This window comes from Capra hircus, unplaced genomic scaffold, assembly GCF_001704415.2.
Source record: "Capra hircus breed San Clemente unplaced genomic scaffold, ASM170441v1, whole genome shotgun sequence".
Lineage (NCBI taxonomy): Eukaryota > Metazoa > Chordata > Mammalia > Artiodactyla > Bovidae > Capra > Capra hircus.
The window spans coordinates 29,193-54,528 of NW_017190161.1; the positions used below are offsets into that span (position 1 = coordinate 29,193).

The 25,336-nt window shown below is 69.0% G+C and overlaps 1 protein-coding gene across 2 annotated transcripts; it reads right to left on the reverse strand.

The window, feature by feature from the left end:
• Positions 1 to 118: 118 nt before the first annotated feature.
• On the reverse strand, positions 119 to 24,370 carry INTS1 (integrator complex subunit 1). 2 transcript variants are annotated; one of them, XM_018045151.1, is made up of 47 exons: positions 24,014 to 24,370; positions 23,079 to 23,369; positions 20,787 to 20,983; positions 20,560 to 20,697; positions 20,149 to 20,308; positions 19,943 to 20,048; positions 19,662 to 19,854; positions 19,440 to 19,585; positions 19,049 to 19,190; positions 18,642 to 18,818; positions 18,120 to 18,228; positions 17,461 to 17,581; positions 17,045 to 17,122; positions 16,339 to 16,496; positions 15,792 to 15,888; positions 15,225 to 15,316; positions 15,007 to 15,067; positions 14,344 to 14,541; positions 13,930 to 14,059; positions 13,565 to 13,744; positions 13,051 to 13,200; positions 12,544 to 12,723; positions 12,292 to 12,396; positions 11,306 to 11,473; positions 11,077 to 11,188; positions 10,268 to 10,429; positions 9,475 to 9,621; positions 9,222 to 9,320; positions 8,868 to 8,992; positions 8,337 to 8,591; positions 7,986 to 8,145; positions 7,637 to 7,777; positions 7,316 to 7,490; positions 7,114 to 7,237; positions 6,393 to 6,523; positions 5,922 to 6,009; positions 5,607 to 5,833; positions 5,402 to 5,525; positions 4,354 to 4,487; positions 3,867 to 4,059; positions 3,290 to 3,417; positions 2,659 to 2,771; positions 1,650 to 1,763; positions 1,079 to 1,149; positions 774 to 865; positions 556 to 665; positions 119 to 434 (listed from the first exon to the last, which is right to left on the reverse strand). In XM_018045151.1, the coding sequence occupies exons 1-47, from the start codon at positions 24,069 to 24,071 to the stop codon at positions 319 to 321; spliced, it is 6,576 nt and encodes a 2,191-aa protein (XP_017900640.1). In that variant the 5' UTR covers positions 24,072 to 24,370; the 3' UTR covers positions 119 to 318. The 2 variants fall into 2 exon arrangements, with proteins under 2 accessions (XP_017900640.1, XP_017900641.1); XM_018045152.1 differs by having other exon boundaries at positions 319 to 434; positions 19,662 to 19,848.
• Between the last annotated feature and the right edge of the window lie 966 nt (positions 24,371 to 25,336).

Genomic DNA, 25,336 nt, shown 5'->3' on the forward strand with positions numbered 1-25,336 from the left:
CCTGTCTCCAGACGGACACGCCTTGTCCCCACTAGGGGCCGGCTGCCTGGGCCAGACTCCCGGCTCCCACTCATCATCCCCAGCCCCCCCAGGTCTCCAGAAACCACGCAGGCAGTGGGATCAAGGAATTCAACACGTTTCATTTGAACCCAACTCTGAGCCACGACCCGCAGGACGTCAGCGCCCTTCCCCCCGGCTGCGCCCCCAGCACCCGCAAGCGGCATGGCCTCTGGGGTGGGCGGCCCCCACTGCTGGCTGGGGCCCTGGGTGTGGGCTCCAAGCACTGCGTGGCCCGCCTTGGTGGTCCCGAAGCTCGGCTCACATCACGGCCTCCAAGTGCAGGATCCTCAGGGCCTCGGAGATCTGGGCACTGGTGTCCATCTGGCCATACATGCCCACCAGGAAGGCCCGGTGCAGCAACACGGCCGCGTGCTCTGCGGACAGAGGAGGGCCTGTCAGCTCTGCCCCCGCACCCCAGCCACTCCCAGGGGCGGAGCCTCTGCCTGTCCTCGCTCCTGGCCGGAGGACTGAGGCCCCCAGGGGCAGCAAACTGACCTTGGCAGAGGAGGGTGTACTCGGGCAGGTTCCTCAGGGCCGTCTGCGCCACCTCAAAGTCTCGGCTGCCCAGGCAGTACATGAACGTGGGCAAGAAGTCGGCTGCGATGCTGAAAAAGCCACGAGTCCAGGGGAGCTGAACTCCACCCCCGCCCTGAGCCAGGAAGGCCAAGGTCCAGAGGCCCCCCACAGCCCTGGCCCCGGGGACACTGGCTCACCCGGGGTTGTTCTGGATGGAGCGCAGGGCCAGGCTGAAGGCCAGGCTGCGGCAGGACTCCTCGGCCGAGCTCATGAGCCGCTGCAGGCTGGTCTGTGGGAGAAGGTGTGTCAGCGGGGCCACCTCCCAGTGGGGCTCCCCCCTCAGCGAGCGCAGCCGGGGACCCCACTCCCCCAGCCCCGCTCCGCCTCGCTGGGCCGCCTCGTCCCGGGCTGGATGACGAGGCACCCTGCCCCCGCAGGGAGGGGGGTGGCAGTGGCTATGCCTCCCACCCCAGCATCCCCGGGGCCCGCGGCCGCTCCGCACCGAGAAGAAGCCCAGGATCTCAGGTCTCCGCCGGGACATCTCATCCACGTCACTCAGGACCTCCAGCAGATCTAAGTCAGGCAGAGGGCGCATGTGATGGAGCTGTGTCCCCCCAACCCCAGCAACCTGGAGGCGGGGGGTGGAGTCTGGGGCCGGCCCGCTGCCCTTTCCACACCGGCTGGGCAGGGATCCCGGCCTGGCTGAGGCCCCAGGGTCCCGGGTGCAGCACAGCTGCTCAGAACAAGGCGGCCAAGCCCCCTGGGACCCTCCACACCGCCTCAGCGCTCACTCTGCAGGGGGTTCCCAAAGGACACCGGCCAGCAGAGCAGCCCCACCCCCCCCCGGTCTCCAGCTTCCTCCTCCAGGCCCCTCTCCGTGCCCCCACCCCCATTACGAGCAGAGACCCAGCCCTCCCAGCCTTCCCAGGGGCCCTGCCGTCTTCTGGATGCCCCCCAGGAGAAGCCGAGCCAGCCAGGGCTGGTTTGGGACCCAGGACCGCAGGAACAGAATGGGCGCCACTGCCCACCATGGGGGCACCCCGGCCTGGAGGGCGCACACCCCCCTAACTCACCCTCGACCGTCTGGCCCCGGGACAGCCTCTTCATGTAGGGGGCCATCTCGGCTGCGGTCAGAGGCGTGAAGATGTAGACGCTGACCAGAGGCAGGGAACCTGCCGAGCTCTCGTCTGCAAGACAGGAAGCCAGTGCCTGTCACGGGCGGGGCACAGGATGGCCCGCCCCCGGCCGCCGTCCACAGAGGGCCTGTGCAGCCCATACTCAACGCTGCAGCCAGAGCCCTGGCGTGGAGCGGAGGGGTGTCCCTGCTGAGCAGCATCTGGAGTCCCAGCAGACCCCCGAAGACGTGCCCTGCCCAGGCCGGGCACAGCGCCGGCAAGCAGCAGACGCTTGGTGGGCGCAATGAGACCACGAGCCTGCTGGGGGCCGCCTGGGAGACACGGGCTTCTCCCAGAGCCTCGCGCTCCCTGCTGCCCTGCACACAGCAGATGCTCAATAAAAGTACCACCGTACACAGCACTGTGCCAGGCATGTCGGTGGGTGCCTGAGAGTCACACTCAGCACCAATGACTGGGCAAAACCGGGGCAGGACGGCCGTGAGAGGCCAGCATCAGAGCAGTCCCCGGGGACCGTGGAGGACCAGGGGCAGCGCAGTCCTTCAGGCAGGACGGCTGTGAGGGGCCAGCGTGAGGGCAGTCCCCGGGGGCTGTGAAGGGCCAGGGGCAGGGCAGTCCCCGGGGGCAGGACGGCCATGAGGGGCCAGCGTCAGGGCGGCCCCTGGGTCCTCAGCCTGCTCACGAACCCACCACTCGCTGGACACGCTGCTGCAGGCACCGGGTCGCTGCCAGGGCGTTGGGGGCCGCGGAGGAGGGGCAGGAATGTGGACGCGGCCAGGCAAGGGGACAGAGGACTGGCTGGTCCCAGAGAGCAGGTGCCGGACGCCACACGGGCCATGGCACCACCTGGGGCTGCGTGCATGGCACAGAGCCGGGGCCAACAACGCCCCAGGGACACCCAGGGCAGTCCAGCCCGCCTCCCGCCCAGCAGAAGCCCAGACCCACTCACCCTCACCCTCCTCGTCCAGGGCCCGGTCAGCCCCGACATCCCTGCTGGGCAGGCTGAGCCCCGCCAGGAGCGACTTAAGCATCACCAGGTCACTGCTGTCAAGGGACAGGTCACTAGGGGGACAAGGAGGGGGGGACAAGGCTCTGCGTGAGGACTACACACAAGGGGCAAAGGGCAACAAGGTCTCCCTGAAGGCCACACGGAGGGGCGGACAAGGTCTGCGTGAGGGCCACATGTGGGTGGACAAGGGGGCAACAAGGTCTGCCTGAGGGCCACATGGGGGGGGCGGACAAGGTCTGCCTGAGGGCCACACAGGGGTGCGGACAAGGTCTGCCTGAGGGCCACACGGGGGACAAGAAGGGGGTGACAAGGTCCAACTGAGGGCCACACGGGGGGCAACAAGGGGGCGACAAGGTCTGCCTGAGGGCCACACGGGGGCAGGGGGGACAAGGCTGTGCCTGAGCAGCATGGGGGTAGGGGACTCAGGGGGCCGGGGAGGAGGGAGCCAGCTCAGGGCGGCCTGGCGCAGACCCAGCATCCGTGGCCCGGGCGCCACGGCCTTGGGAGCGCGCAGCGCTGAGCCCCACCACGGCGGGCCCGGCCGCGACGGCGCAGATGGGGAAGCGCTCACTGTAGTACGTTCAGGTGCTTCTGCAGGAAGGCGACGGCAGCCGCGGGGCTGCAGCTGATGTACTTGTGGGTGAACCGCACGAACCTGCTGGCGAAGGGCACGAGGTGGCGGGAGGACTTCCTGTAGTTCTGCAAAGGGCAGCGCGGGGCAGCGCTCAGAGCTGGGGCTGCCGCAGACGCAGGCCGGGTCCCCGTCCAGCCTGCACCCCTCCCAGAGCCTCACAGCGCAGGCTGGACACCGCCGGGCGCCGCCCTCTGCTGGGTCCCTGAGGCTCAGGAGTGGCTGTGGCGCACGCCCCACGCCCCACAGGGGCTCCCCACGGAGGGGGCAGCTGGGGGTCTGGCCCGGCCCCTGACCCTGCGGCCCGGGGCTCCGCTCTCCTGCAGGGCTCCCTGGAGCCACGTCTGCCCTCGCCCACCAGCCTCTGGGGACAGACCCCCACTCCTGGTCAGGAGGACCGAGCCCGCTGCAGGTGTGGGAGCAGGAGGACAAGCCGACTGGGGAGAGAATTCAGAATGGGGGGGCGGGGCATGGCGGCGGGGGCGGAGCGCGGCAGGGGCGGGGGCGGGGCACCCACCCGCAGCAGGCGCACGAAGGAGAGCAGGCAGTCCCACAGCGCCCCCTGGTGCTCGCTCTGGAACACCTGCGGCTGCAGCAGCTCCAGGACCCCCAGCACGTGCATGAAGAAGGTCAGGTGGTTCTGCTGCCGGAACTCCTGGAAGTTGAGGTGGGTGCGGCCGTGCAGGAGGGCGGCGATCATGGGCAGGTGCCTGCGGCCAAGCCAGAGCCACCTGGTCCTGGGCGTCCCCCAGCCCCTCCCCTCAGAGATCTCATCTGCTGGCACCGAGACCATCCCCAGCCCGCAGATGCCCACTGCGAGGCTCGCGGCTGCTTGACTGACCCGCCCCGCCCCGACCCCCAGGCTTGGCTTGTCAGCAAGCAGCCTCCGGCCCTGACCGACCCCAGGATGACTGCCGCAGAGCCCATTCTTGCAGGAACACCAGGTGTGGGGCCCGCCCCTGGCTGGGGGTGGGGAGACACCAGGCTGGACAGACAGGCAGTACCTCAGCAGTAGGAGGGGGTGGGCCACCGCCAGCTTCCGACAGGCCATGCTGGCGTCGGCCACTCGGCTCTTGGACGCCCGGGAGTCGCTGGTGTCCGCCAGGAGGGTGATGAAGCGGTGGATGAGGCCGTCCAGCTGAGAGGGGCAGGGAGTCAGGGCCAGGGCCCTCGCAGCCTTCATGCCCACCTGCCCACCCGGGCTCAGCCCCGAGGGCCTGGCACAGTCCCTGAGGACCCTCATGGTGTCCCAGAGAAACCTGCCCCCGCTGCTTTCTGGGGCTTCGGAGGATCAAGCTGGCTGTAGCCGGAGGTCCCGGCCAACCTCAGCACACAGTGCGACGTCAGCCGCTCACCGCAGACAGACCAGAAGCCCTGAACTATCTCAGGTGAGAAAGACCGACCTCACAGGTAAAGCTAAATTCAGGTGTGTGAGACACGGGACACACACAAAGCAAAGAAAGCACAGCTAAAGAAACGTCGCTCCCTCCTCCTCCCGAGGCGCAGAGCTGGAGGCAGACCTGACTCAGAGCCCTGCCCAGGGAAGGCGGGGAGGGGGCAGGGAGACCCACCACACACACACCCCCCCCCGTCCCCCGGCACCGCTGAGAGGAGGGGAAGGCAGACGCTGAACACAGAGGACCCACACTAGGCAGGCAGCCAGGAAGGGACACGCAGTCCACACGGACCCAGCAGAGGCTCTGAAGTCAGCGCGCGCAGAGAGTCTGCTGACGTGTGGGGACAGAGCAGGGAGCCAGAGCTCAGGAGACGCCACACACGCCGTGCAGCCTGCGGTTCTCAACAGTCCCCATCACGGGATGAGAGGGACACGGGCAGACGCCCGCTCCGCTCCGCTCCACACCTGGAGGACTTCCTGAAGGAGGAAGGACCCTCCAAGAGGTCAGACAGGAGAGGGTGGCAGGGTGGGCTCTGCCCTCAGACACTCATCCACACTCATCGAGTTCTGAGAAAAAGCACTTCCCTACCTCCCTGTCTGGGTTCCTAACCCCAAGCAAAGGAGGCAGGCGCCCTGTGGAGCCCGTCAGGCCTTACCTTGCAGACACTGCTGCCGGCGGCCCCGTGGCTGTGCAGCAGGACGTCGGGCAGGGGCACCCGCAGGTCCGGCCGCTGCAGGTAGAGCTGCACCAGCAGGTCGCGGCTGCAGCGGCCCAGCACGCTGCGGGAGAGCAGACGCAGTGGTCGCGTGGCCGGGGCAGCCCCCACCCCCACGCGCGGTCTGAGCCGGGCGGGCCCTCACCTGTCGCCCCACTGCTGCACGCAGCCCGTCAAGTGTGCCGTCACCTTCCTGATGCCTTCATCACCACCGCGGCAGCAGCTCAGCAGCAGGGGCAGGCGCGCCTGGAGCAGCCCGCAGGCACCCGCGTCCCCGTCCTGGCTGCGCGCCTCCGCCTCGGCCAGGATCAGCTCCACTAGCCCCACGAGCTCCGCCGGCTGCACCCGCAGCACCAGCTCCTCCCGCCGCTTCTGCAGTCGGACGCCGTCGGTCAGCCCCGCGCGGGACGGCCGTGCCTGGGCTACCCCGCCCTCCAGGCAGGGGACACCCCAAACCTGCCTGCGGGGTGCGCTGGTCCCTGCCCTGCCAGATCCGAGGGACGTGGATGCAGGCCCAGAGGAAGTCAAGGGAGGCCGAGGGGTCAAACCTGGAGGAGGCGGGGAGGCCAGACCCAGCAGGAGGCGTGACTCCGGGCGGAGGGAGGTGGATGGGACGGGCAAGACGCCCCCTGTCAGCTGGGACCCTGGCCGGCCGCAGAGGACGTGGGCCACCCACCCAAGCTCGTCCAGCCCTGCCCCCACCCACCCTTGCTTGCAGCCATGTGGCACAAACAGCCCTTCACCGTGACTGGAGCACAGGGGACCGGCCCCCCAGAGCAGGGCCACCCGGGCCCGCCGGGTCCTGAGGGGGCCAGGGTGGTGCTGGGCCAGATCCCCCGGGCCAGGCTCCCAGAGGAGCTCTGCGCTGGGCGGCTCCACCGGCCCTGGGTGACAAGGAAGGAGCCGGCCTGTTGGGTGGCGGGGGGCTCACCTCTGCTCCCGGCCCCGGCCCAGCAGGATGCGGATACACTGGTGCAGGGTGGGCCAGCTGGACTGGTGTGTGAGCAGGGCCAGCAGGTAGGGCCGGAAAGACGGCACCTGGGGGCCAGGGTGGCCTTTGCCCTGGGACGGAGGAAACCTGGGTTGGCCTCCACCAGGCTGCCCAGCTCTGGCGAGTGGGGCCAGTGGACAGCAGGCAGCCCGTGGGAGGCGGCACAGGGCAGAGAGATGCCGCCGTTTCAGGGCAGGGCCTCCCAGGCTAGTGGGTCCCTCCGCAGATTAAACGTGGGCTGAACTGAACCCACCTCTCAGAGCGGGGACACGCAAGCGGCGCTGTGGGCGCAGGAGTGTGACCCACACCCTCAGAAGCGCAGACCCGCCAGCACTGGGCAGGAACAAGGGCAGGGGTCACACAGCCCCTCCCCGGCCTCCCGGTCAGTGTTTCTGCGTCTTCCCACGGCCAGAAAGGCCCTGAGGCGGGCTCCAGCCCCCACCCCTCGTCAGGGGAGCTGGGCTCCACTCCCTCCAGCGCCCTGCGAGGACCTGGGCCCACAGGGACCAACCCCGCCCCTGCCCTCCCGCCTCTGTGACCAGATCTGGCCGGTCGTGGCGACTGGCTCGGCACACTCAGGACCTGTCCGGCTGATGAGACTCCAGCCTGGGGCCTGTGAGAACCAACAGGAAGCGCGTGCACTGGGCACGGCGAGGCCCACCTTGCCCCGGGAGAAGAGCAGCCTCTGCTGAAGGTCGGGGCAGCTGCCGACCACCTCGGGGTCCAGCATCTCCAGCCAGTCGACAAGCAGCCCCGAGCAGGGCCCCAGGCGCTCGGCCTCCTGGCTGCAGGGAAGGGGGTCGGGGGTCAGACACAGCCGCCCGGGGCTGTCCCCAGGCCCGACCGCAGCTCCGCCGGCTCACCTGCAGCTGTCGACATCCTGCTTCCCTGGGACCAGGGGCTCCTCCTTCTCCGGCAGCAGCAGCGAGCTGACCACCGCCACGGGCCCCGAGGCTGGGACGGCGGATGCAGTGGAGAAGAGCGCGGCCAGCAGCTCCTCCAAGCGAGGTGACCTCGCCGCAATCAAACCCCGGAGAACTGCGGGGCAGAGGGGGCGCCCATCACGTGGGCCCCGGCTCCAGGATAGACAGCCCCGCTCCCGGGGTTCTGTTCTGCTGGGGATGCCCGGCAGAGGGACTCTGGAGCGGCAAGGAGGTCCTCAGTGGAGCCCGCGGCCCAGATACCTTTGCTGATGAGCTCGGGCTCCACGTCACACTGCTCCCCAGACTTGAGGGTGGCCACGATGGCACGCACGGTGGAACTAACCGCTTCCGGGTCCCCGCGGAATGTCAGGGCCTCCACCAGGTGCAAGAACCCGCTCCGCACTGCAGGGGAGAGTGTGACTAGCTGGACTCCCGCCAGGGCCCCGGGAGTGATCCCTCAGTCCCCACACACACTCCCCTCCCCGAGGGGCCGCCCCTGGGCCCTGGTCCTGAAACCACTGTTTCCTGAAACTATGCACGCCGATACCACTGGGCCCCCCTGGGAACAGGACCCCCAACACAGCGGCAGAGCCCGGGAGTCCCGCCTCACCGTTGCTGACCCGGCGCCGCGCCGAGCACTGAGCAGTGAACAGTCTGAGCTGGGCCTGCAGGGGCCCAGCCTCCACAGAGGGGCTGTCCAGCCACTGCAGGGCCTGCACAAGCACTTTGAGGAAGAGCGACGAGAAGCCAGTGTCCTGGGGTGCGCAGCGCTGGAGGTGGGTGAGGCACGGCTCAGACAGGGCCAGACCCCCAGAACCCACCCACCGCACAGCGCCCCACCCTCCACGGCGAGGGCCCGTGTTTAGCTCCCCACAGTGATCCCAAGGACATGCGACGGGGCAAGCATGTGTGTGGGCGCGGACGGGGCGGGCGAGGCGAACGCGGCCCGCCCGCTGCCCACCTGGTACTGGCAGAGCTGGCGCATCAAGGGGCAGGCGAGGACATGGCTGCGGTGCATGGCCAGGGCCAGGGCGCCTCCATGCGGGGAGCTCAGCAAGGTGGCGAGAGCCTGCAGGAGGCGCACGGCCACGCCCGGCACCTCGGGGCTCCCCTGGCGGACTCGTGCCAGCTCCCGGCCCAGGGCCTGCTGCAGTGCCAGGGCGGCGGGGCGTGCACTGGAACTCTGCCACCGCGGGCCCGGGTTCAGAGGGAAGATCTGTGCAGAGAAGGGGGCCGTCAGCGGGCACCCTAATCCACCACACTCTCCAGGCGGGCGGGCGTGCGGAGGGGGCCGTGGACTGGGGACTGGGGACAGGGGCCCAGGGTAACAGGCCCTGGAGAGCATGTGCGGACCTGTGCACACACATGCGTGTGCAAGCATGTCAGCCAGGAAACGGCACGTGTGCTCTACAGCACCTGTCACTGCCTGGGGGCCCGGGCCATGGGCCCGGGTGGGGGGTGGGGTTGGAGGGGCGGGGGGCGGGGGCCCTACCTGCAGGAGCAGACCAGCCAGGTCGTCCTCCGGGCCCAGCACCCGCACCCGTGTCACGGCCCGGGTCCCCCCTTGGCCCGGCGGCTGCTCCGGGCTGCTTTTGGGTTTTGGCGCCTCCGCGCTGTCTGCAAAGAAGAAGAGGCGGTGTCAGTGAGAAGCCCTCCCACCCGCTTCCCTGGGGCCCTGCCAACCGAGGCCAGGCTCGCCCGGGGCCCACCACCCACAGAGGAGCAGCTCGCGGGCCCTCCTGAGAGCTCTCGCCCGGTACCCCAGCCTCGCCAGGGCTCCCGAGGCCCACGAGGTTCAGAGTCCACTAGCGGACGGGGGACGCAGGGCAGCGGCCGTGCGCGGTACCTCGCCGGGCGGGCAGGGAGGCTGTGAGCAGGGCGTGGAAGGTTTGGCCTCCGGACGCGCCGCGCTCGTGCTGGACCTCCACCAGGTGCGCCATGTAGTCTGCGGGGACACCGTGGGTGACTGGACGGCCAGGGCGGGGGCGCCTCCCCACCGCGCCCGCAGAGCCCCGCGCCTCCCCGGAGCCGCAGCAGCGTCTGAGGGGCCGTCCACCCGGAGGCCCTGCCCGGGGCGCTTGGCGCGGCCCGGCGCTCACTCTTGTCCATGATGCTCTGCTCCAGGGTCTGGGGGTCGTGGGCCACGGCCTGGTCCAGGTACTGCAGCAGCTTGCTCATGCTGGACACGGGGATGCCAAAGGACTGCACGAACAGCAGCAGCTGCTGCGGCTCCAGGTCCTGCAGGGCTGCAGGCAGCTCCCCTCAGCGGCCGGACGACAGCCCCGAGGGCAGCCACCGGGTCCCCCGGCCCCGCCCCGTGTCAGACTCGCCCAGGCGTCCTGGTTCCCAAACCAACTCGCCCCCAACCTGCCCGGCCTCCCCAGCTGTTGGGCCCTTTTCTCCCTCACTGCAAGCTGCCCCAGCCCACCCCACAGTCCAGATCACCTGCCTCCCTCCCTCCTCCAGCACCCCATTCTCTCCGGGGCCTTGTAGGGCCATAGGAGCTTGAAGACAGGGTCAGCTCCCTGAAGGATCTAGATACGAGCCGAATAACGGACGCCCCAGAACCTGCCAGAGGCCCCCGAGCTGCCCTCTCTCCTTGGCAACGGCCTGCAGTGAGAAGCGAGGCCTGGCTCCCCCTGGGCCATACCAGTGTCCCCCCCACCCCGGGCTGTCCCCCCCACCCCAGCAGTACCCGGCATCCCCCTCCCCGGGCCATCCCCCCCGCCGGCAGTACCGGTGTCCCCGTCCCTGGGCCTGTCCCCCTCCCTGGGCTGTCCCTGTCCCTGGGCTGTCCCCCTCCCTGGGCTGTCCCCCCTCCCCGGGCAGTACCGGTGTCCCCGTCCCTAGGCTGTTCCCCTCCCTGGGCTGTCCCCCCTCCCCGGGCAGTACCGGCGTCCACCAGCCGCGGGACCTCTGAGCGGATCATACGCAGCTTCAGCCAGTCGGGCAGCAGCAGCGCCTCCTCCGACGTGTCCACCAAGAAGGCCGTGGGTAGCGGCTTCTTTTCTGGGAACCAGATGTCCAGCAGCGCCTGGAACTCGCTGTCACCAGCTTCAGGAGAGACGCTGTGGTCAGCACCGCGGCCACTCTGGGACCTCAGGCTGAAGGCTGGAGTAGGCTTATCCAACCCTCACAACCACCGTGCTCTCCCCTCTCAGTCAAAGAAATCGAAGTGCAAGGAGCCAGCCAGGCCCCCAGAAGCCGGGTGAGGCCCAGACCAGCACGTGCGCCGGGCTCCGTGGGCTTGGCCAAACCAGCTCCTTCCCGCCCTCGTCTCCACAAAGTCCTGGGCAGCTAGCAGGCCAGACTGGCCTAAGGCTGCCTCCCTGGACACAGGACGCACAGTCACCGACTCCACCAGCCTCACAGGAGGGACGGAGAGGCTGCCAGCCCGGGAGGTCTTAGGCGGCCGGAGGATCGGCCAGCTCTGCACACAGCCCCTGGCCAGCAGTTCAAGGGCCAGGCCCAGGCCCGTGGCAGGGCCCCTCGGCCCCTCGGTGGGCAGCCCTGTGCACATGTCCACCTCCAGAAGCCCAGCAGGAGGGCAGGCCCAGGTGTCCGGAGCACCCATGTGCATCTCAGGACGACGGGACAGCGCCTGCCCCGGAGGACTCCTGCCACGGAGAGGTTCACGTGCTCCCTAGGAGGGGTGTCTGCCTCCCCGGGGGACCCAGCCCCAGCACCCACAGCCTGCTCACCGCGGGGCGGGCCCAGAGTCAGGAGGATGACCATGGCGTGGACCACCAGGATGTGCATGGTGGCCGTCTCCCCGCTGCTCCAGCGCAGAAAGACCTGGTCCTGCGACTCTGACTGGAGAAAGAAGGCGGCGTGAGAGGCCGAGGCACGGTGCACGGCTGCCGGGCGGGGCGGGGCGCGGGGCGGGGCGGGGCGCGGGGCGGGGTGGGCCGGGCGAGGCCACCCCCTTACCCAGCTGTAGACCTCCTCGCCCTCCTTGCTCTTGCGCATGCGCTGCACGTAGCGGGAGAAGATGGACAGCAGGGCCGCCAGCACCACGTCCGACTCAGCGCTGCAGGAGCGCTTGGAGAAGAGGTGGGACATGATGGTGGAGCGCTCCACGATGAGCCGAGCCACGTCCTGGGGGACCAGGCGGCAGGGGGCGGGGTCAGCAGCTCGGGCTCTCCTCCCGTCACGCCAGGCCAACTGCCCATCCCCGTCCAAGGACACCCGACGCCGCACCCCATTAGGCAGACACCCCAACCCCGGCCAGGATGCCAACGACAGACGAGGCCCCATGTGCAGCCCCCTCAGACGCACGGGCTGTGAACTGGAGAGGGCTGGCCCCGCGGAGAGGAGGGAGTGACAGGAACTCAGGCGTCTCAGGACCCTCAGGGAAAAGCCACCTGCCCACAGCCAGACAGGCATCTGCTTGCAATCGGCAGCAGTGACGCGGGGCAGGCTGGCCCCTAGACCAGACTCAGAAGGCAGAGGCCGCCGGCCCCTCGGCAAGAACACAGGCTTGGGCAGAATCCCACTGCCCACCAACCTCGGTCCTCAGCCAATCCCTCAACTCACTCCCTCCACAGATACTGGGGGCCTTCAGGACCCCCGCGCTGTCAGCCAACAAGCTCACAGAAGAGCAAGGTCAGGAGAAAGACAGCCACGAAGGAGCAAGCCGCGGGAGAACACAGGCCCGTGCCCGGCTCACGGGGCCCCTCAGGAGCAGGGTGCGCGTCCCGGCCCCTGTGCGTCCCAGGCTGGCCCACAGCCACAGAGGGTAAGCAGTGCTGGGTGACCAGAGAGACACGGGTGCTCCTGCCCTTGACTCCTGCTCTGGACAGAAGGTCCCTGCCAAGGAGCTCGGCACTCGGGGCCCAGAGCCAAGGTGTGGCCGAGCCGCCTGCCTGCTCTTGACCCGGCGGGCTCACAAGCTCCCCCCCATCCCCGCCCCTCACCAGGGCCAGGTCGCTGTGCTGGCCCTGTTCCTCCACGGGCGTGTGCTGGGACAGATAGACCAGGTAGGCGCTGATGGTCTGCGGGTCGGTCTCCATGTGGATGGCCTGCAGGGCGGGCCCGTGTGAGCAGCGGGGATGGCCCCCAGCCCCTCCACTCCACCCCGCCCCGCCCCTCGCCCGCCCCGCCCCGCCCCCACCACGCCCGGCCCCGCCCTTCGGTGCCCCTCCCCTCGCCTCCGCCCCCACCCGCACCTGCTGCAGCGCCAGCGCGGTGGTGTTCCTCACGCTCTCGAACAGCGGCAGCCGGGGCAGGTCGCGCAGCAGCCACTGGTAGCCTTGCAGCGCATCCGCGTCGCCCGAGTCCTCCTCCAGGGGCGGCTCCTTCTCCTCCCCGTCCCGCAGGCTGCCCTCGGAGAGCACCAGGGACAGGCCCTGCAAGCAGATACGTGGGCTCGGGGGCTGCCGGCTTCCTCCAGCCAGCAGAGACGCCGCGCGCTCAGAGCTGCCAGGACAGAGGGTCGGCTGCCCGGGAATCCAGCGCCAGCGCCTGGGGGGGTGGCAGGACGGACACGGGGCCGCCCCGGGACACTTCCGGCCACCCCAGAGCGGGAAGGGCGCGGGCGGGACAGGACCCAGTGTGCACGTGATGACCGTGCCCTTTTCCCTGACAGTCTCTTCCAGCGAAGCCCCGGTGAGAAAGACGGTCGTCTTAACAGAAGAGACAACCGTGCCGGCGGCGCGGAGGGCCCAGCCCCTCACCTTCATGGCCAGCGCCCTGGCGGCCACCTGCGAGGAGCCCAGCCGCCGCAGGAAGTAGTCCAGCACCTCACACGTCGTCTGCTCGTCTGCCTTGGGGCCCAGCAGCAGGTCCTGCAGGCGGCCCAGCAGCTGCTTCTGCTTCTGCTGCCTCTGTGGGGACGGGGGTTGGGGGTCAGGAGACAGGGTCAGGGCGGGCGTGTGGGGCCTGGGATGGGCATATGGGGCTCTGGGGGTCAGGGCAGGTGTGTGAGGGTGGCGGGGTCAGGGCGGGCACGTGGGCCCCAGGTGTTTGGGGTCAGGGGATGGGGGTCAGGGTGGGCTTGTGAGGGTGGCAGGGTCAGGGAGGGCGTGTGGGCCCCACATGTCTGGGGTCAGGGGATGGGGGTCAGGGCGGGCGTGTGGGCCCCGGGTGTCTGGGGTCAGGAGACAGGGTCAGGGCGGGCGCGTGGGCCCCAGGTGTCTGGGGTCGGGAGACAGGGTCAGGGCGGGCGTGTGGGCCCAGGTGCACGCTGACCTGCCGCTTCCTGGCCCTCCGCTCCCGGCTCTCGCCCTCCTCCTCCTCCCCGCCCGAGGCGGGCTCGGCGGCGGCATCGTGCAGCAGGAACTCACACAGGCACTGCACGGGCAGCACGTCCAGGGAGCCCTCGCTGGACTGCACCAGGTCGGCCAGCCAGGGCATGGACTGCGAGGAGGCCTGGGCGGGCAGCAGGCACACGGCTCTCACTAGTCAGCCCGGCTGCCCTCCTCCCCCCCGCAACTGCCCATGAGGCGGCCCCCTGCACCCCAGAGCCGTTGCTGAGGGGCCCGGCCTCCAGGCACGCCCTCCAGCCCACAGTCTCATCTAATGCCAGAGCCCCCCGCAGCCTCAGGGGTACTCACCTGCCTCTGGATGATGTTGAGGAGAAAGTCGGGGTTCCGGCTCCGACACAGCAGGTGCCCAAGGCGCAGGGACTGGTTGAGGCCTTTCACCTGGTCCAGGATGTGAGGCGGAGGCCTCCGGGGTGGCCCTCTGAGCGCGCCAGGCGACACGCATGTGTCAAAGTGGCAAGTGCAATGCCCTCAGCTAAGAGTGGGCAGGGGGCGCACCTGCCTGCCTCCCACCTGCAGCCCATCCTCCCACAGGCCCGTGGCTCCTCCCCTCTCAGCCTGGCCTTGGGGGCTCTTGGCTTCACACACAGTGTGGCCTGGCCTCCCATTAGACCCCACCCCTACCGCTCAGGCCCGGCCACGCCCCACGCCCCCGCCCTCGCCCGGCCATGCCCCCACGCCCCGCCCGGCCCAGGCCGCACGCACTGGGGCTCGAGGCTGGTGAGCTGGGACAGCAGCAGGCTGCTGCTCTCCGTGATGGTCTGCCGGGTGGAGGCTGCGGCCAGGTGCCCCTCAAACGCCAGGATCTCCTGCTTCTCCCGCTGAGAGACCTGCAGCTCCCGGTTGATCATCTCAGTGCGGCTCTCCTCGTCCGTCAGGGTGCACGGTGGGTACGAGTAGTTGCTGGGACCAGGAAACAGGAACCTGTCGCCGTGCCGCCCCCAGGCAGCGCTCAAGAGTAGGGGTCAGAGCCCATGGCGACGCCCCCGGCCCAGGACCGGATGGAGACATCAGACCGTGCAAGGCGTCCCGGGGCCACCGGCAACACGGCCACAGTCAGACCTCAGTGAGGGAGCGGATGTCCCTCAGGGCCCACAGCCGGCCACCCTCTCCTTCCACACAACTGCACACTGGTGCCTCCAGAGCTGGCTGACAGGCGTCAGGGCCCCGGACCCAGAGCGGCATGTGTGCAGGAGGGCCGTGCGAGACCCCTGCCGCTGGGCCAGGCGGTCCGGCACAGGCACCCAGGCCGACTCCCACTTCAGAGACAACAGGCACCCTCCGGGGGCCTGAGGGCCGGGGCCCCCGACACAGGCCCGAGTGTAGCCGAGCCCCGCGCCCCAGCCCCGCGTGCGGCGAACGGCTCACTTGGTCATCGCCATCTCCATCAGCATCTTCAGTGTGGGGTACTCTTCCCAGGCGGCCAGGCCTAGGGCACAAGGCGACAGGTGGCACGGGGCCCGGGCCCGACCCCGGCCCCCAGCCAGGCTCCGCCCCCGGCCCGACAAGCGGGACGTCCCGGAGAGGCGAGGCCCACAGAGGCTCAGGTGGCCGTGGCTGGCCGAGGCGGGGCAGGGGGCGCTCACCAATATTCTCCGGGTTGAACGCAGCGACCACCAGCAGGAGGGGCCACGCCTTCCAGTAGAGAGTGGAGATGGCGAGGTTCGGAGGCTGGTACCTGGAAGCAAGGTGGTCACAGCTCAGCCTCGGCACCAGCAGTCCAAGAGGCAGACGGGTCGGGGCCCGGGCAGCAACGGCACACGCGTCCTGAGAGGGGCCACCCTGCCGCCACATCTCAGACGCAAGACGTCCAGAAACGCCCAAGCTACAGGATGCATGGGAAACGGCTCCATGTGCTTGAGGGGAAGCAGAGGGGAGCACCAGCGGACAGGGAGAGGCTTCTTGGAGGGACGACGCTGTCAGTCACACAGATGACGGCTGCGGAGCCCTGCGGGTGCGCTGAGACCACCCTGTCACAACCGCCAACGAGTGACGCAGGGGGCAAACGAAGACGGCACCGCCGTCGGTGCCGAGGAAACAGCGTGAACTCACTGTCACCTGGAAGCCAGACACGGCTGCTGGCTCACACACGGGAACTAGCAGAGGGGTGCGGGCGGAGGAGGACACGGGGCAGCCGGGGCCGGGGCCCTCACCCTGGCGGGAGCTGGATGTTCTCGGGGTGGTGGTAGGTGCACAGGTTCAGGACGGCGTCGATCAGCTGCACTCGCTCCACCTTCAGCACGTCCACGTCTGAAATGCGGGAGCCACAGGCAGGTCCCTCAGTGGGCGTCCCACCCGGACTCGGGCCGCGGGCGTCCGGAAGCAAGGACGTGGGGTAGGTGGGGCAGGGATGATGCAGGCACGGGACGCGCTGCCGCAGGAGCCCCAGGGCGCCAGGGTGCGCAGCGCCCGAGGGTGCAGCACGGCCGGGCTCACAGACGGGCAAGAATGCGCCGACACCCGTGGGTGCAGCGGCCACGCCAGGGAGGGCAGGGGGACGGCAAGCCCCCAACACTGCAGGTCAGCCCAGGCCCACCAGCAGCGAGGTGCGTGCTCTAGAAGGGGACGGCTCTGCGTCAGGCCCCCCACGACCCTTCAGAGAGGTGGGAGACAGACACTCCTGCCGGGTTCAACCGTGCAGAGAACACACGGAGGCCCAGGAGGTTGCGGGGAGGGGAGCCGGCAGCGGGAGGCCCTCACCATCTGCCTGCACGGCTGCAGCCCGCTTCACCAGGTGGTCGGCCAGCTCCATGGCGTCGGCAGGGCCCAGCGGGAGCTCCCGCGAGAGCCCGATGACCAGAATGCGCATCAGCGTGTCCTCCAGGATGGGCACCTCCGAGCAGAGGCGGAGGAAGAAGCTGCGGGCAGAGGGGCAGAGGCGGGCTCATGGGAGCCCACCCCAGGCCCGCAGGGCCCGCCCACCCCCAGGGCAGGGGAAGCCCCAGCTCCAGTCTGGTCTGGGCACAGAGGGAGCATTGCCCGCCCTCCTCGCAGTCACTTGTGCCTGATGCCCATGTGGACCGGGCCCTGCAGCTCTGTGCAGGGCTCTGAGTGGGAGCCCGGCCCGGGGGGCCCACAGGCCAGCTCGCCCCGAAGCCGTGCCCCCAGACGGGGAGGGCTCCAGCGGGTGTGAGGGGAGCACGGTGACCCCGCGCTGGGGCCCAGAGGCAAGACGGGAGCCATCTGTCGGAAGCCTGGGGAGGGCGACCTGGCTCGGGGACCGGTGAGGGCAGAGAGGACACGTGTGTGTGCTGCCCGGACGCGAGGAGTGGGGGTGGGACCGGAGCCCCGCCCAGCCGAGCACCCGGGAGGGCGCAGGGGCCTGCAGACGGTGCATCTGGGGAAAGGGCGGCAGGGTGTGGGCGGGACCGCCCACGGCCCCGCCCCCGCCAGCTGGCCTGCTCACTTGCGGTCACTCTCAGGCGGCCAGTTGTCCCATTTGTAGTAGGTCTCGGGCTGCTCCGTGAAGAGAACCTTGTGGAGGCTGCAGGGCGGGAGGGCCATCAGGCTGGGGTCCTGGGGCCCCCACCCCATCAGCCCCCATGGGCGGGGAAGCCTGTGCACAGAGGGATGGCCGGGCTCCTGGCTCTGCAGTGAGGCAGGGGAGGCTGGCAGGAGATGGGCCCCTCCCAACAGGGGGCTCCCCACCCCACCAGATAGGACCCCGCCTCCCCCAGGCCCTGCTGGAAGCTCGGACACCACGAGGTGTTGGCTGCTGCCCACTGGCCCCTCTGGTCTCAGAGAGCCTGGCTCCAGCCAGCGGCCTGTCACCCGCAAGCCCCGCGAGCGTGGCCGGCCGGGGCGGGGCAGAGCCAGCCGCACCAGTGCACGTAGTCCTTGGGGGCGAGCTTGCTGATGGAGGGCACGACGGTGTGCAGCCACCAAACAGCATCGCGCTGGATCGCGGCGATCTGGTTCTGGAAGGAGCGCAGCACCTCGAGGTCTGGGGAGGAGGAGACGGTTATGGCGCCTGGGCGGCACAAGCATCCTGAGACCTCAAAGGGGAGGGGCCGAGACGGGGCGGGGCCGAGACGGCTGGAGCAAGGCTCAGCGAACAGGTACCTGACTGTCCTCCAGGGTTGAGGACACCTCAGGGAACTGAAATCCTGAAATCCCAAGTGTCCTTCCATCCAATCGCTTAAAGGGCCTTGCAGCCAACCCTTTCCAGGGTCAGTAATGACCCAGAGCAGGCTGACCCAGACACCGCTGCCCTGGCCCCCACCCTAGCCTCAGCCCAAAGGCACCAGGACCCACACAAGCAAACCAGCAGAGGGCGACCCCAGGCTGGGAGCGGTTGCTCTCTGCCCGGACAGAGTAGGAACCAGCAGTTTCAAAAGCTCCTAGGACTCCAGGAGCTGAGCTGCAGCTGCGACCCTCCCGCCCCAGGCCTACACTCAGAGCAGAGCCCCCTTCTCCCACCCAAGGCCGCCTCCCCACCACGAGAGCCCCCCACAGCAGGCAGCCCGCCCCCTGCTCCTCACTCTTCTTCTCTCCTTTGTCCCAGGCGATGCCAGCCTCCTTCACCTGGGCGGTGATGCCGAGCATCATGGACACGGCCAGCACGTCCGTGACGTGCACCACGAAGCGCTCCTGCACGACAGAGCAGCCCCGCCCAGCCCAGCTCAGCTCAGCGGGTCCACGTCCCTGTCTCCCCTCTGACCGCCCCCCACCACGGCCAGCCGGGCAGCAGGAGGCTACGGACCAAGAACCGGCCACAGCAAGGACAGGTCAGGCCACAGGGGGAGGTTCAGCCCACAGAGCTGGACTGAGCTACCCTGCAGAGAACAGGACCCCCACGGGCTGTCTGCTGACCTGCTCACGTGGCACTCCAGATCCGCCACCCTCGGCCCCAAGTCCTATTCTCCGGAGGCCCTTCCCGCCTCCCCAAACCTCCCAAAATCCACCCTGAATAGACCCCCGGCCCTGGGCATGCCGTCGCTCTGCTCACGCCAGACAGCGGCCGCGGGGGCCGGTGGCGGGGGCGGGGCCGGGGCGCCGCGCACCTTGAGCTCCATGTCCAGGTACTGCGGCTCCTTGCGCTCCTGCATGAGCCCGAGGCAGAAGGCCTGGAAGTTGATCTCGTGCTTCGTCTGCTTGATGATTTCGCGCAGCAGGGCCCGCGAGGCCCGCAGGTAGTCGTCCTTGTTAGTCAGCAGGTCCTGGAACACCATGGCCAGGAACTGGGGAGAGAGAGCGCGGGAGCTGCAGGCCGCCTGCCCCAGGCCACGCGGCCCCCGCAGCTCTGATCCTCGTGGGCCAACAGGAGGCCTGCCCAGAGAGCCCGCGACCGACACCCCGGGGCTGGCCCCAACGGCCGCTGCTGCGCAGCCAGAGCCCCCTCACAGCGCTCTGCACCCGCAGGCCCACACCCTCTTCTCCAGCCAGGCTCCGGGGCAGGGGCGCGGCCCACCTTGGGCGCCAGCTCGGGGCTGTGCTGCAGCGCGGCGTACAGGGTCTGCATGTTGTTGGGGTTCCGCGCGTTGGAGAGCTCGTTGAAGACCACGAACTTGATCGTGGTGCCCAGGTTGTCCTTGTGCGCGTTCAGCAGCTCCCTGGGCACGGCCAAGCAGAGGGAGCTCCAGCGGCTGCCGCCTGCCCCCCGCGCCCCCAAGACTCCCGTGCTCCTGCCGCCCGACCCCGGCGGCCCCGCGCCCCCCACACGCCCGCGGCCCCGCCCGCCCCCAGTGGCCCTGCGCCCCCCATGCCCACGGCGGCCCCGCGCCCCCCACATGCCCATGCCCCGGCCGCCCGCCCCAGCGGCCCTGCGCCCCCCATGCGCCCGCCCGCGGCCCCGCGCGCACCTGATGCAGAGCATGTAGTGGTTGAGCAGGACCTTGGGCTTGAGGCGGATCTTGATCAGGTGGGAGATGACGTCCATGTCCTCAGCGCCGTGCGTGCAGCAGTTCATGCACACGGACATGAGCAGGTCCTGGGCGGGCCGTGTCAGCTGCGGGGGCGGGGGACGCCGTCAGCCCCGCGGCCTCGGGCGCGGAAGGGCCCCGCGCGCGCGCGCCCCGCCTCACCTTGGGGTTCTGCAGCCACATCTCGAGCTTCTGCACCGCCATCAGCCGCACCTCCTTGTAGCCGCAGGTGGAGGTGAGCAGCCGCAAGAGGTTCCGCGAGACGCTGTCGATGGGCTGCCGCCGGTTGAGCTGGTCGCGTAGCACGTCCAAGACGTACTCCTCCACGCTCTCCGCCAGCTCCTCGTACCTAGGCCAGAGGGGGGACGGCAGCAGGCAGGAAGGCAGGCGGGGGCGGTGCTCTCCCGGGGCCATGCAGGCGGCGGGGCGTGTGGCACACCTACCTGGGCATGAGCTGGCCCTCCTGCTCGGGGCTGAGCTTCTCCTCGGCGATCAGGAGCTCCGTCTGGCTGTCCTCCTCCTCCGTGAGGGAGGGGTGTGGGCTGCTTCCTGCAGAAGGAGCGCCTAGTGGACACCGGCTCCCGCCGGCGCCGCATGCCCAGACCGCTCCCACAGGGAACCCCAGCCCAGCTGCTGCAGGGGCTCTCACCAGCACTGAGGTCCCCTCCACCACGCCCCGCCTCCCCCTGCAGGAGTACACTCTTGGGGGGCATCTTGGTGTTGAAGGCCGTCTGGATGTTGTCCACGAAGGTCCTGCAGTGCGGGCTGTCCACCCAGATCCGCTCCCCCAGGGAGTCTTCGATGTATACCTGTGAGGACGGAGCCCGAACCTCAGCCTGCCCTCCACTGCAACCCCCTGCGTGTGGGCAGGAGCAAGCTGGGAGCCTCCCCAGGCCCCGGCTGCCCCTTCACAGCCAGCAGGTCGGGAGAGGAGATGCCCTGGGTTGCCACACGCAGCCCTCAGATGCCTTTACCCCCTGGTGGTCCAGCAGTCCCCGCGCCCCGACCGCAGCCCCCTGCCCCCTTCACCAAGAGTGCTCGCCCGGGAGGAGCCGCTCACCTTGACGAAAATCTCAGGCCAGTTCTCGTCCTCCTCGTACGCGGCCATGAGGAGGTTGCACGCCAGCACGGACACCAGGCTGTTCCCCTTGGCCTTGAAGCTGATGGAGGCATCCCGCCGCAGGAGGCTGCACAGGGCCTGCGGGAGACCGCACAGTGGCGGGGAGGCCATCCGGCGCCGCCCACCCGCTCCCCGCTCCCCGGCACAGAGCGGGCAGCGGTCCTCACCTCAATGACACCCTCCGTGGCGAAGATGTTGGGCTTCATCTTGGCCAGGTACATGAGGCTGAGGTACAGGACGCTGTCCGGCTTGGCCCGCGTCACCTTCAGCTGCTTCACGGCCCCGCACAGCACGCCCTCCAGCCGGTCATCGTTGCCCTCCAGCTCGGCCGCCTCGATCTCGTCCAGCAGCACCGTGGGTGGGACTGCCGGGGGGACAGCCCGGTCAGGCGGGCAGCCCCGAGCGAGACCGCCCCACGGGGCCCCCAGGCCAGGGGCTGCCGAGGGCGACCTCCAGGGACCTGACTGAGGGCCTGGGGTGGAGCCGCGACCGCAGGTCCCCAGGGAAGTAGGGGCCCAGCCGGGTTGGCAGTGCAGGGGTCGCCGACCCCCAGGAGTGACCAGCCCCAGGAGGGGCCGTGCGGGAGCCCACCGGGCACTGCCAGAGCCCTCTCGCTGCACCCACACGGCTACTTGAGGGTGACCTGCCCTAGGAACACCTCTTTTTCTACAAATTGGTCCTTTTTCCTAAGCTTCCAAGCGAGCCGGCCGGGCGCCACCTGTGGGCCTCCTCCTCCACCACAGCCTCCCCGCGTCTCTGAGAGAGCCCGCCGGGGGCTCCGACTCTCCCCCCGCACAGCTGCCCTGTGCTCTTTCCCTCCTGCTACCTGCTTGGGCATCCTGGCCCCCACCTTCCTTCCCTGATGGGACCAGAGGCCCCCTCCCCGCTCCCCACCTCTGGGGGGCCCCTGGGCCAGGCTTGGCTCCCCCCGTGTCTGATCTGTGCCGCACGTGTGACCGTTTGGGTCCACCTACTCTCTCACTCCCACTGTGATTTCTTCTCTGACTCAGAGATTTTTTTAGGACTGTGTTTTTAGATACCCAAGTGATGGCCACACAACAGATTTCTGACTCAAATGCATGGAGGACAGAGGTGGACGACACTCCCCGAGTGATTTCCACGTGCCAGGGAGAAAGACAGACAGACAGGACAGAGGGGTGGAGCTCAGAAGGTCCTGGCCGTGGAGACACTCCAAGTGCCAGACGCCTGAACTTGGCCTCTTCTGTTTTGCTAAATGCGTTTCATTTGTGACATGCCTTTCGTAACCATGCTCCACATAACCGTCAAAGCCACCTCATCTGGGACTTGTGCGACAGTAAAACCGAAGCACGGCCAGTGAGGAGAGAGCTGTGGCCTGAGTTGGGACTCAGCCCCTCAAGTGCTCCCAGCGCTGACCTGGCCCAGCTGCTGGGGAGGGACCCCGAGACGGAGATCCGAGGCGGCCACCACTCAGCGCAGCCCAAGGCCAGCCTCCGCCCTGGTCTCACCGCTGCTCAGCGCAGCCCCGGCCCTGCCCCAAGCACAGGCCCCTCCACCAGCACGAAGGCCGCCACGCCACGGCTTCTCACTGCCAGTCGAATCCCAGCCAGCCTGTCGGGCTGTTTCCTGCCACAGTCCCCGACGGACCTCCTCTCTCCCCCCTTCCCTGATGGGCCTTCCCCTCCCCGGCTGCCTCGTGATCACCTGTACACTTTAATACCCGGGACTGGTGTGATGTTAAACAGACCCGACCTCCAGAAAAACAGGGGAGTGTCAGGTGCAGAACTGACAGCTTCTGTGGGTAAGCTTTAGGCCTGTCTCTAATGCTATCATGAGACCTCATCAGCTAAGAGACAGAAAGCACGCAGGTAAACTCTGCGTTGTTAGGAACTGGGAAGAGGGATGAGGCAGCAGGAACCACCTCATCCTGGGTGGACAGGGTCCTCACGGGACGCACAGCCCCCAAGGACAGCGCCGGTCTGTCTGCACTGCCCTGGACTTCCTGTGCTCAGAGAGGACCGTCACAGAGGCGGCCTCAGAAAACACGCCAGACCAGCAAGGGAACAAGAGTGAGCCTGTTCCCCAAGGACCGGAGCAGGCAGCTCTCCAGGAGGGCATCAGGCTCACGCCGGCTCCAGCCCTGGAGCAGGGCCAACAGAAATCCGCACGAGGCTTTTCAATGCAGGAGCCCCCTGCATGGCTGTCTGCTCCCCAGAGAGGGCCACGGAGCCGCGCACTCAGCAGCGGCCCCGGATCGATGTGGGCCACCTTGCCCTGAGTGCCAAGCACCTCTCATCACTGTCAGTCTGAAGCAGAGGTGCGGTTCTATGAGATGCTCTGGAAAACAAACTCACAGCTGACTCCTGTCCTCCATTCTCCAGAGCCTCCAGTGCTGAGCCTGGAAGTAGCCTTTCTGAACCCTGGTGCTGGGACGAGGCAGGGGCTGTGCTTTCTGGGAGATGTCCAGAGGCTGTGTTTACCTTCAATTGGGACCACGGATGGCTCTTTAATGGAGGGAGAGATGGCACGCTTCTCTGCAACCGCAGCCTCAGCCAGGCGTCCCAGGGCACTCAGCGGGGGCGTGGAGGAGAGCTTGGGGCGCTTGGTGAGCCCAGGCAATGCCGAGGCACCCGCCAATGCAGCCGCAGCATCGCGCTTCCGCTCCGAGGGCAGGCCGGAAGCGGCAGGCTTCAGCAGGGTGGAGGCTGCTTTCGACTCAGTGGTCTGACCCTTTGAGCCCAGAGCAATGAAGTCTCCAGGTGGAGGGTGACCTGCAGAGGGACACGCACCTTCACAAAGCAGCTAGGTGGAAAGGGAGTCCGAGAACAAGTCCAACCTCCCACGATTTCCATGGGGATTCAACTCCGGTTGGGGCAGGCCAAAAAACAAGACACCCAGCAAGTCCACAGCAGTGCTGGGACTGGCCAGTGAGCAACAACGGACAGTCACACGGCGCTGACTACAGACCAGGCCGTTTCCAGCCGATCAGCATCCGTTCCCTCCACCCTCAACAAGTTTCTGGAACAGGCATCATTAACCTCACTTTACAGGTTGAGTACCACCAGGCACAGAGAGATTAGGTAAAGCGCCCAGGCCACTCAGCTAGGAGCGGAGCGCGGGTTGGAGGCCAGTCTGGCCCCAGCCCGCTGTCAGCCCCTGCTTGTACCGCCCCCTCCTCCCGCCAGGCACTCCTGGGCTGCTTGCTGTCCGCGGCCTCGGATGCACAGACCAACGAGACGGCCTGGGTCGAGGAGGCGGTGGCAGCGGTCCCAAACCCCCGTCCCGGGACTCCCAGGGCCCCCGGGACCAAAGACTGCTGTCCGAGACAACATTCCTAGGAACCGCGTTCGGCTCGGAGAAACAAAGCCGCGACACGAAGGCGCTGCGCCGCGTGCCGCGGGGAGAGGCCGCGCACCCGAAGGCTTGGCCGCAGCGCTGGGCCTGCGGACAGTGGTGGGCTTGGCCCGGTTCATCCTGCCCCCGCGCCCTCGCCGCTCCGCGCTGCCGACGCCGCGCTGGGGGGAAGAGCGGCGCTAGTCAGCGGCCCGCCGCTCGCCCATTCATTCCAATCTGGGACTGCGGCCCGGGGCGAACGCTCCGCCCCGCCGCGGGCAGCAACTCCTGAAGCGGCCGCGCGACCCCGCCTTTGCGCCTTGGATCCCGGGGGCTCTGTCTCTCCGGCGGAGGCGGCCCAGTCCCTTCTGGTGAGATCGATAGGTGCCTATCGCAGTGGCGCCCGGGTACCGCCGCGGCCGTCCGGAACCGGAAGTCGTCCTTCCAGCCCGACTTCCGGAGCACCCGGAAGCAAAACAGCGAGGGGGCGGTGCAGGAGAGTGGGAAGGCGAGCGGGGCCGCGGTGCTTGCAGCGCCCTCTGGCGGCGGGAGGCCTCCTCGGTGAGGCGGCTGCCCTTACTGAGTGTCGAGCCCGAGGACACGCAGCTCGGCAGCGGGGCCTCGGCCGCTCCCCGCACGTGCTGGTTGCGGGGTCCCCTGGGGGCGCCTAGGAGGGAGCCCGGCCGCCGGGAGGGGGCCGAGCCGGCAGCGGGCAGGGCCTCCCGCGGCCTCGGGGCGCCGGCCTGCGCAGCGGGCCCGCTCCGTGCTGAGGACGGGGCCGCCAGCCACGCGCGAGCGCGGCCCCGCGCAGGCCCTCACGCGCTCCTCCTCCCGGGGCCTCCGCGCCGCCCCACCTCCCGGCCGGGACCGAGCACCGCGTGGGGGCCAAGGAACGGAGTTTATTCCGTAACTGCTGCGGCGGGCGCAGCGCTGAGCTCTGAAAGGCGCAGAGGGGTGGGCTCAGGTGAAAACCTGCGGACGCAGGTCAGCGAAGACGCCCCGGACCAGCTGCCGGCGGCTGTCAGAGCCGGGGCCTGCCCTCCGAGCCCCGGACCGGCCTTCCTGCCGAGGATGGTGCTCGGAGAAAGGGCTGCGTCCTGGAGACACCCCTGCCGGGGAACGGGGCCGGGGCCGGCGCCGGCTGCACGGTCGGTCCTCTTGGCAGCCCAGACGCTGCCGGACGCAGCGCACACGGAGGCGGCGTCCCGGGACGTTCGTCAGCTAGCAGCCCTGCTGGTCTCGGTCACGTCTCTGTGAGGGTGTTTGTGCAGAGGTGGTTTCTTGTTTGGCTTTTAAAATTGAGCATACTTGCTTTTGTCTGCGCTGGGCCTCCGTTGCAGTGTGGGCCTCCCTCCAGCTTCGGCGAGTGGGGGCTCCCTACGGTTTTGGGGTTCGAGCGGCTCAT

Coding starts and splice junctions, on each gene's coding strand:
- INTS1 (XM_018045151.1), bottom strand. CDS start 24,071: ATGAACCGGGCCAAGCCCACCACTGTCCGCAGGCCCAGCGCTGCGGCC. Junction 6,010..6,392: donor GGCCGGGGCCGGGAGCAGAG/GTGAGCCCCCCG, acceptor CGCCTCCTCCAG/GTTTGACCCCTCGGCCTCCC. Junction 5,526..5,606: donor GTGCAGCAGTGGGGCGACAG/GTGAGGGCCCGC, acceptor GCTCTCCCGCAG/CGTGCTGGGCCGCTGCAGCC.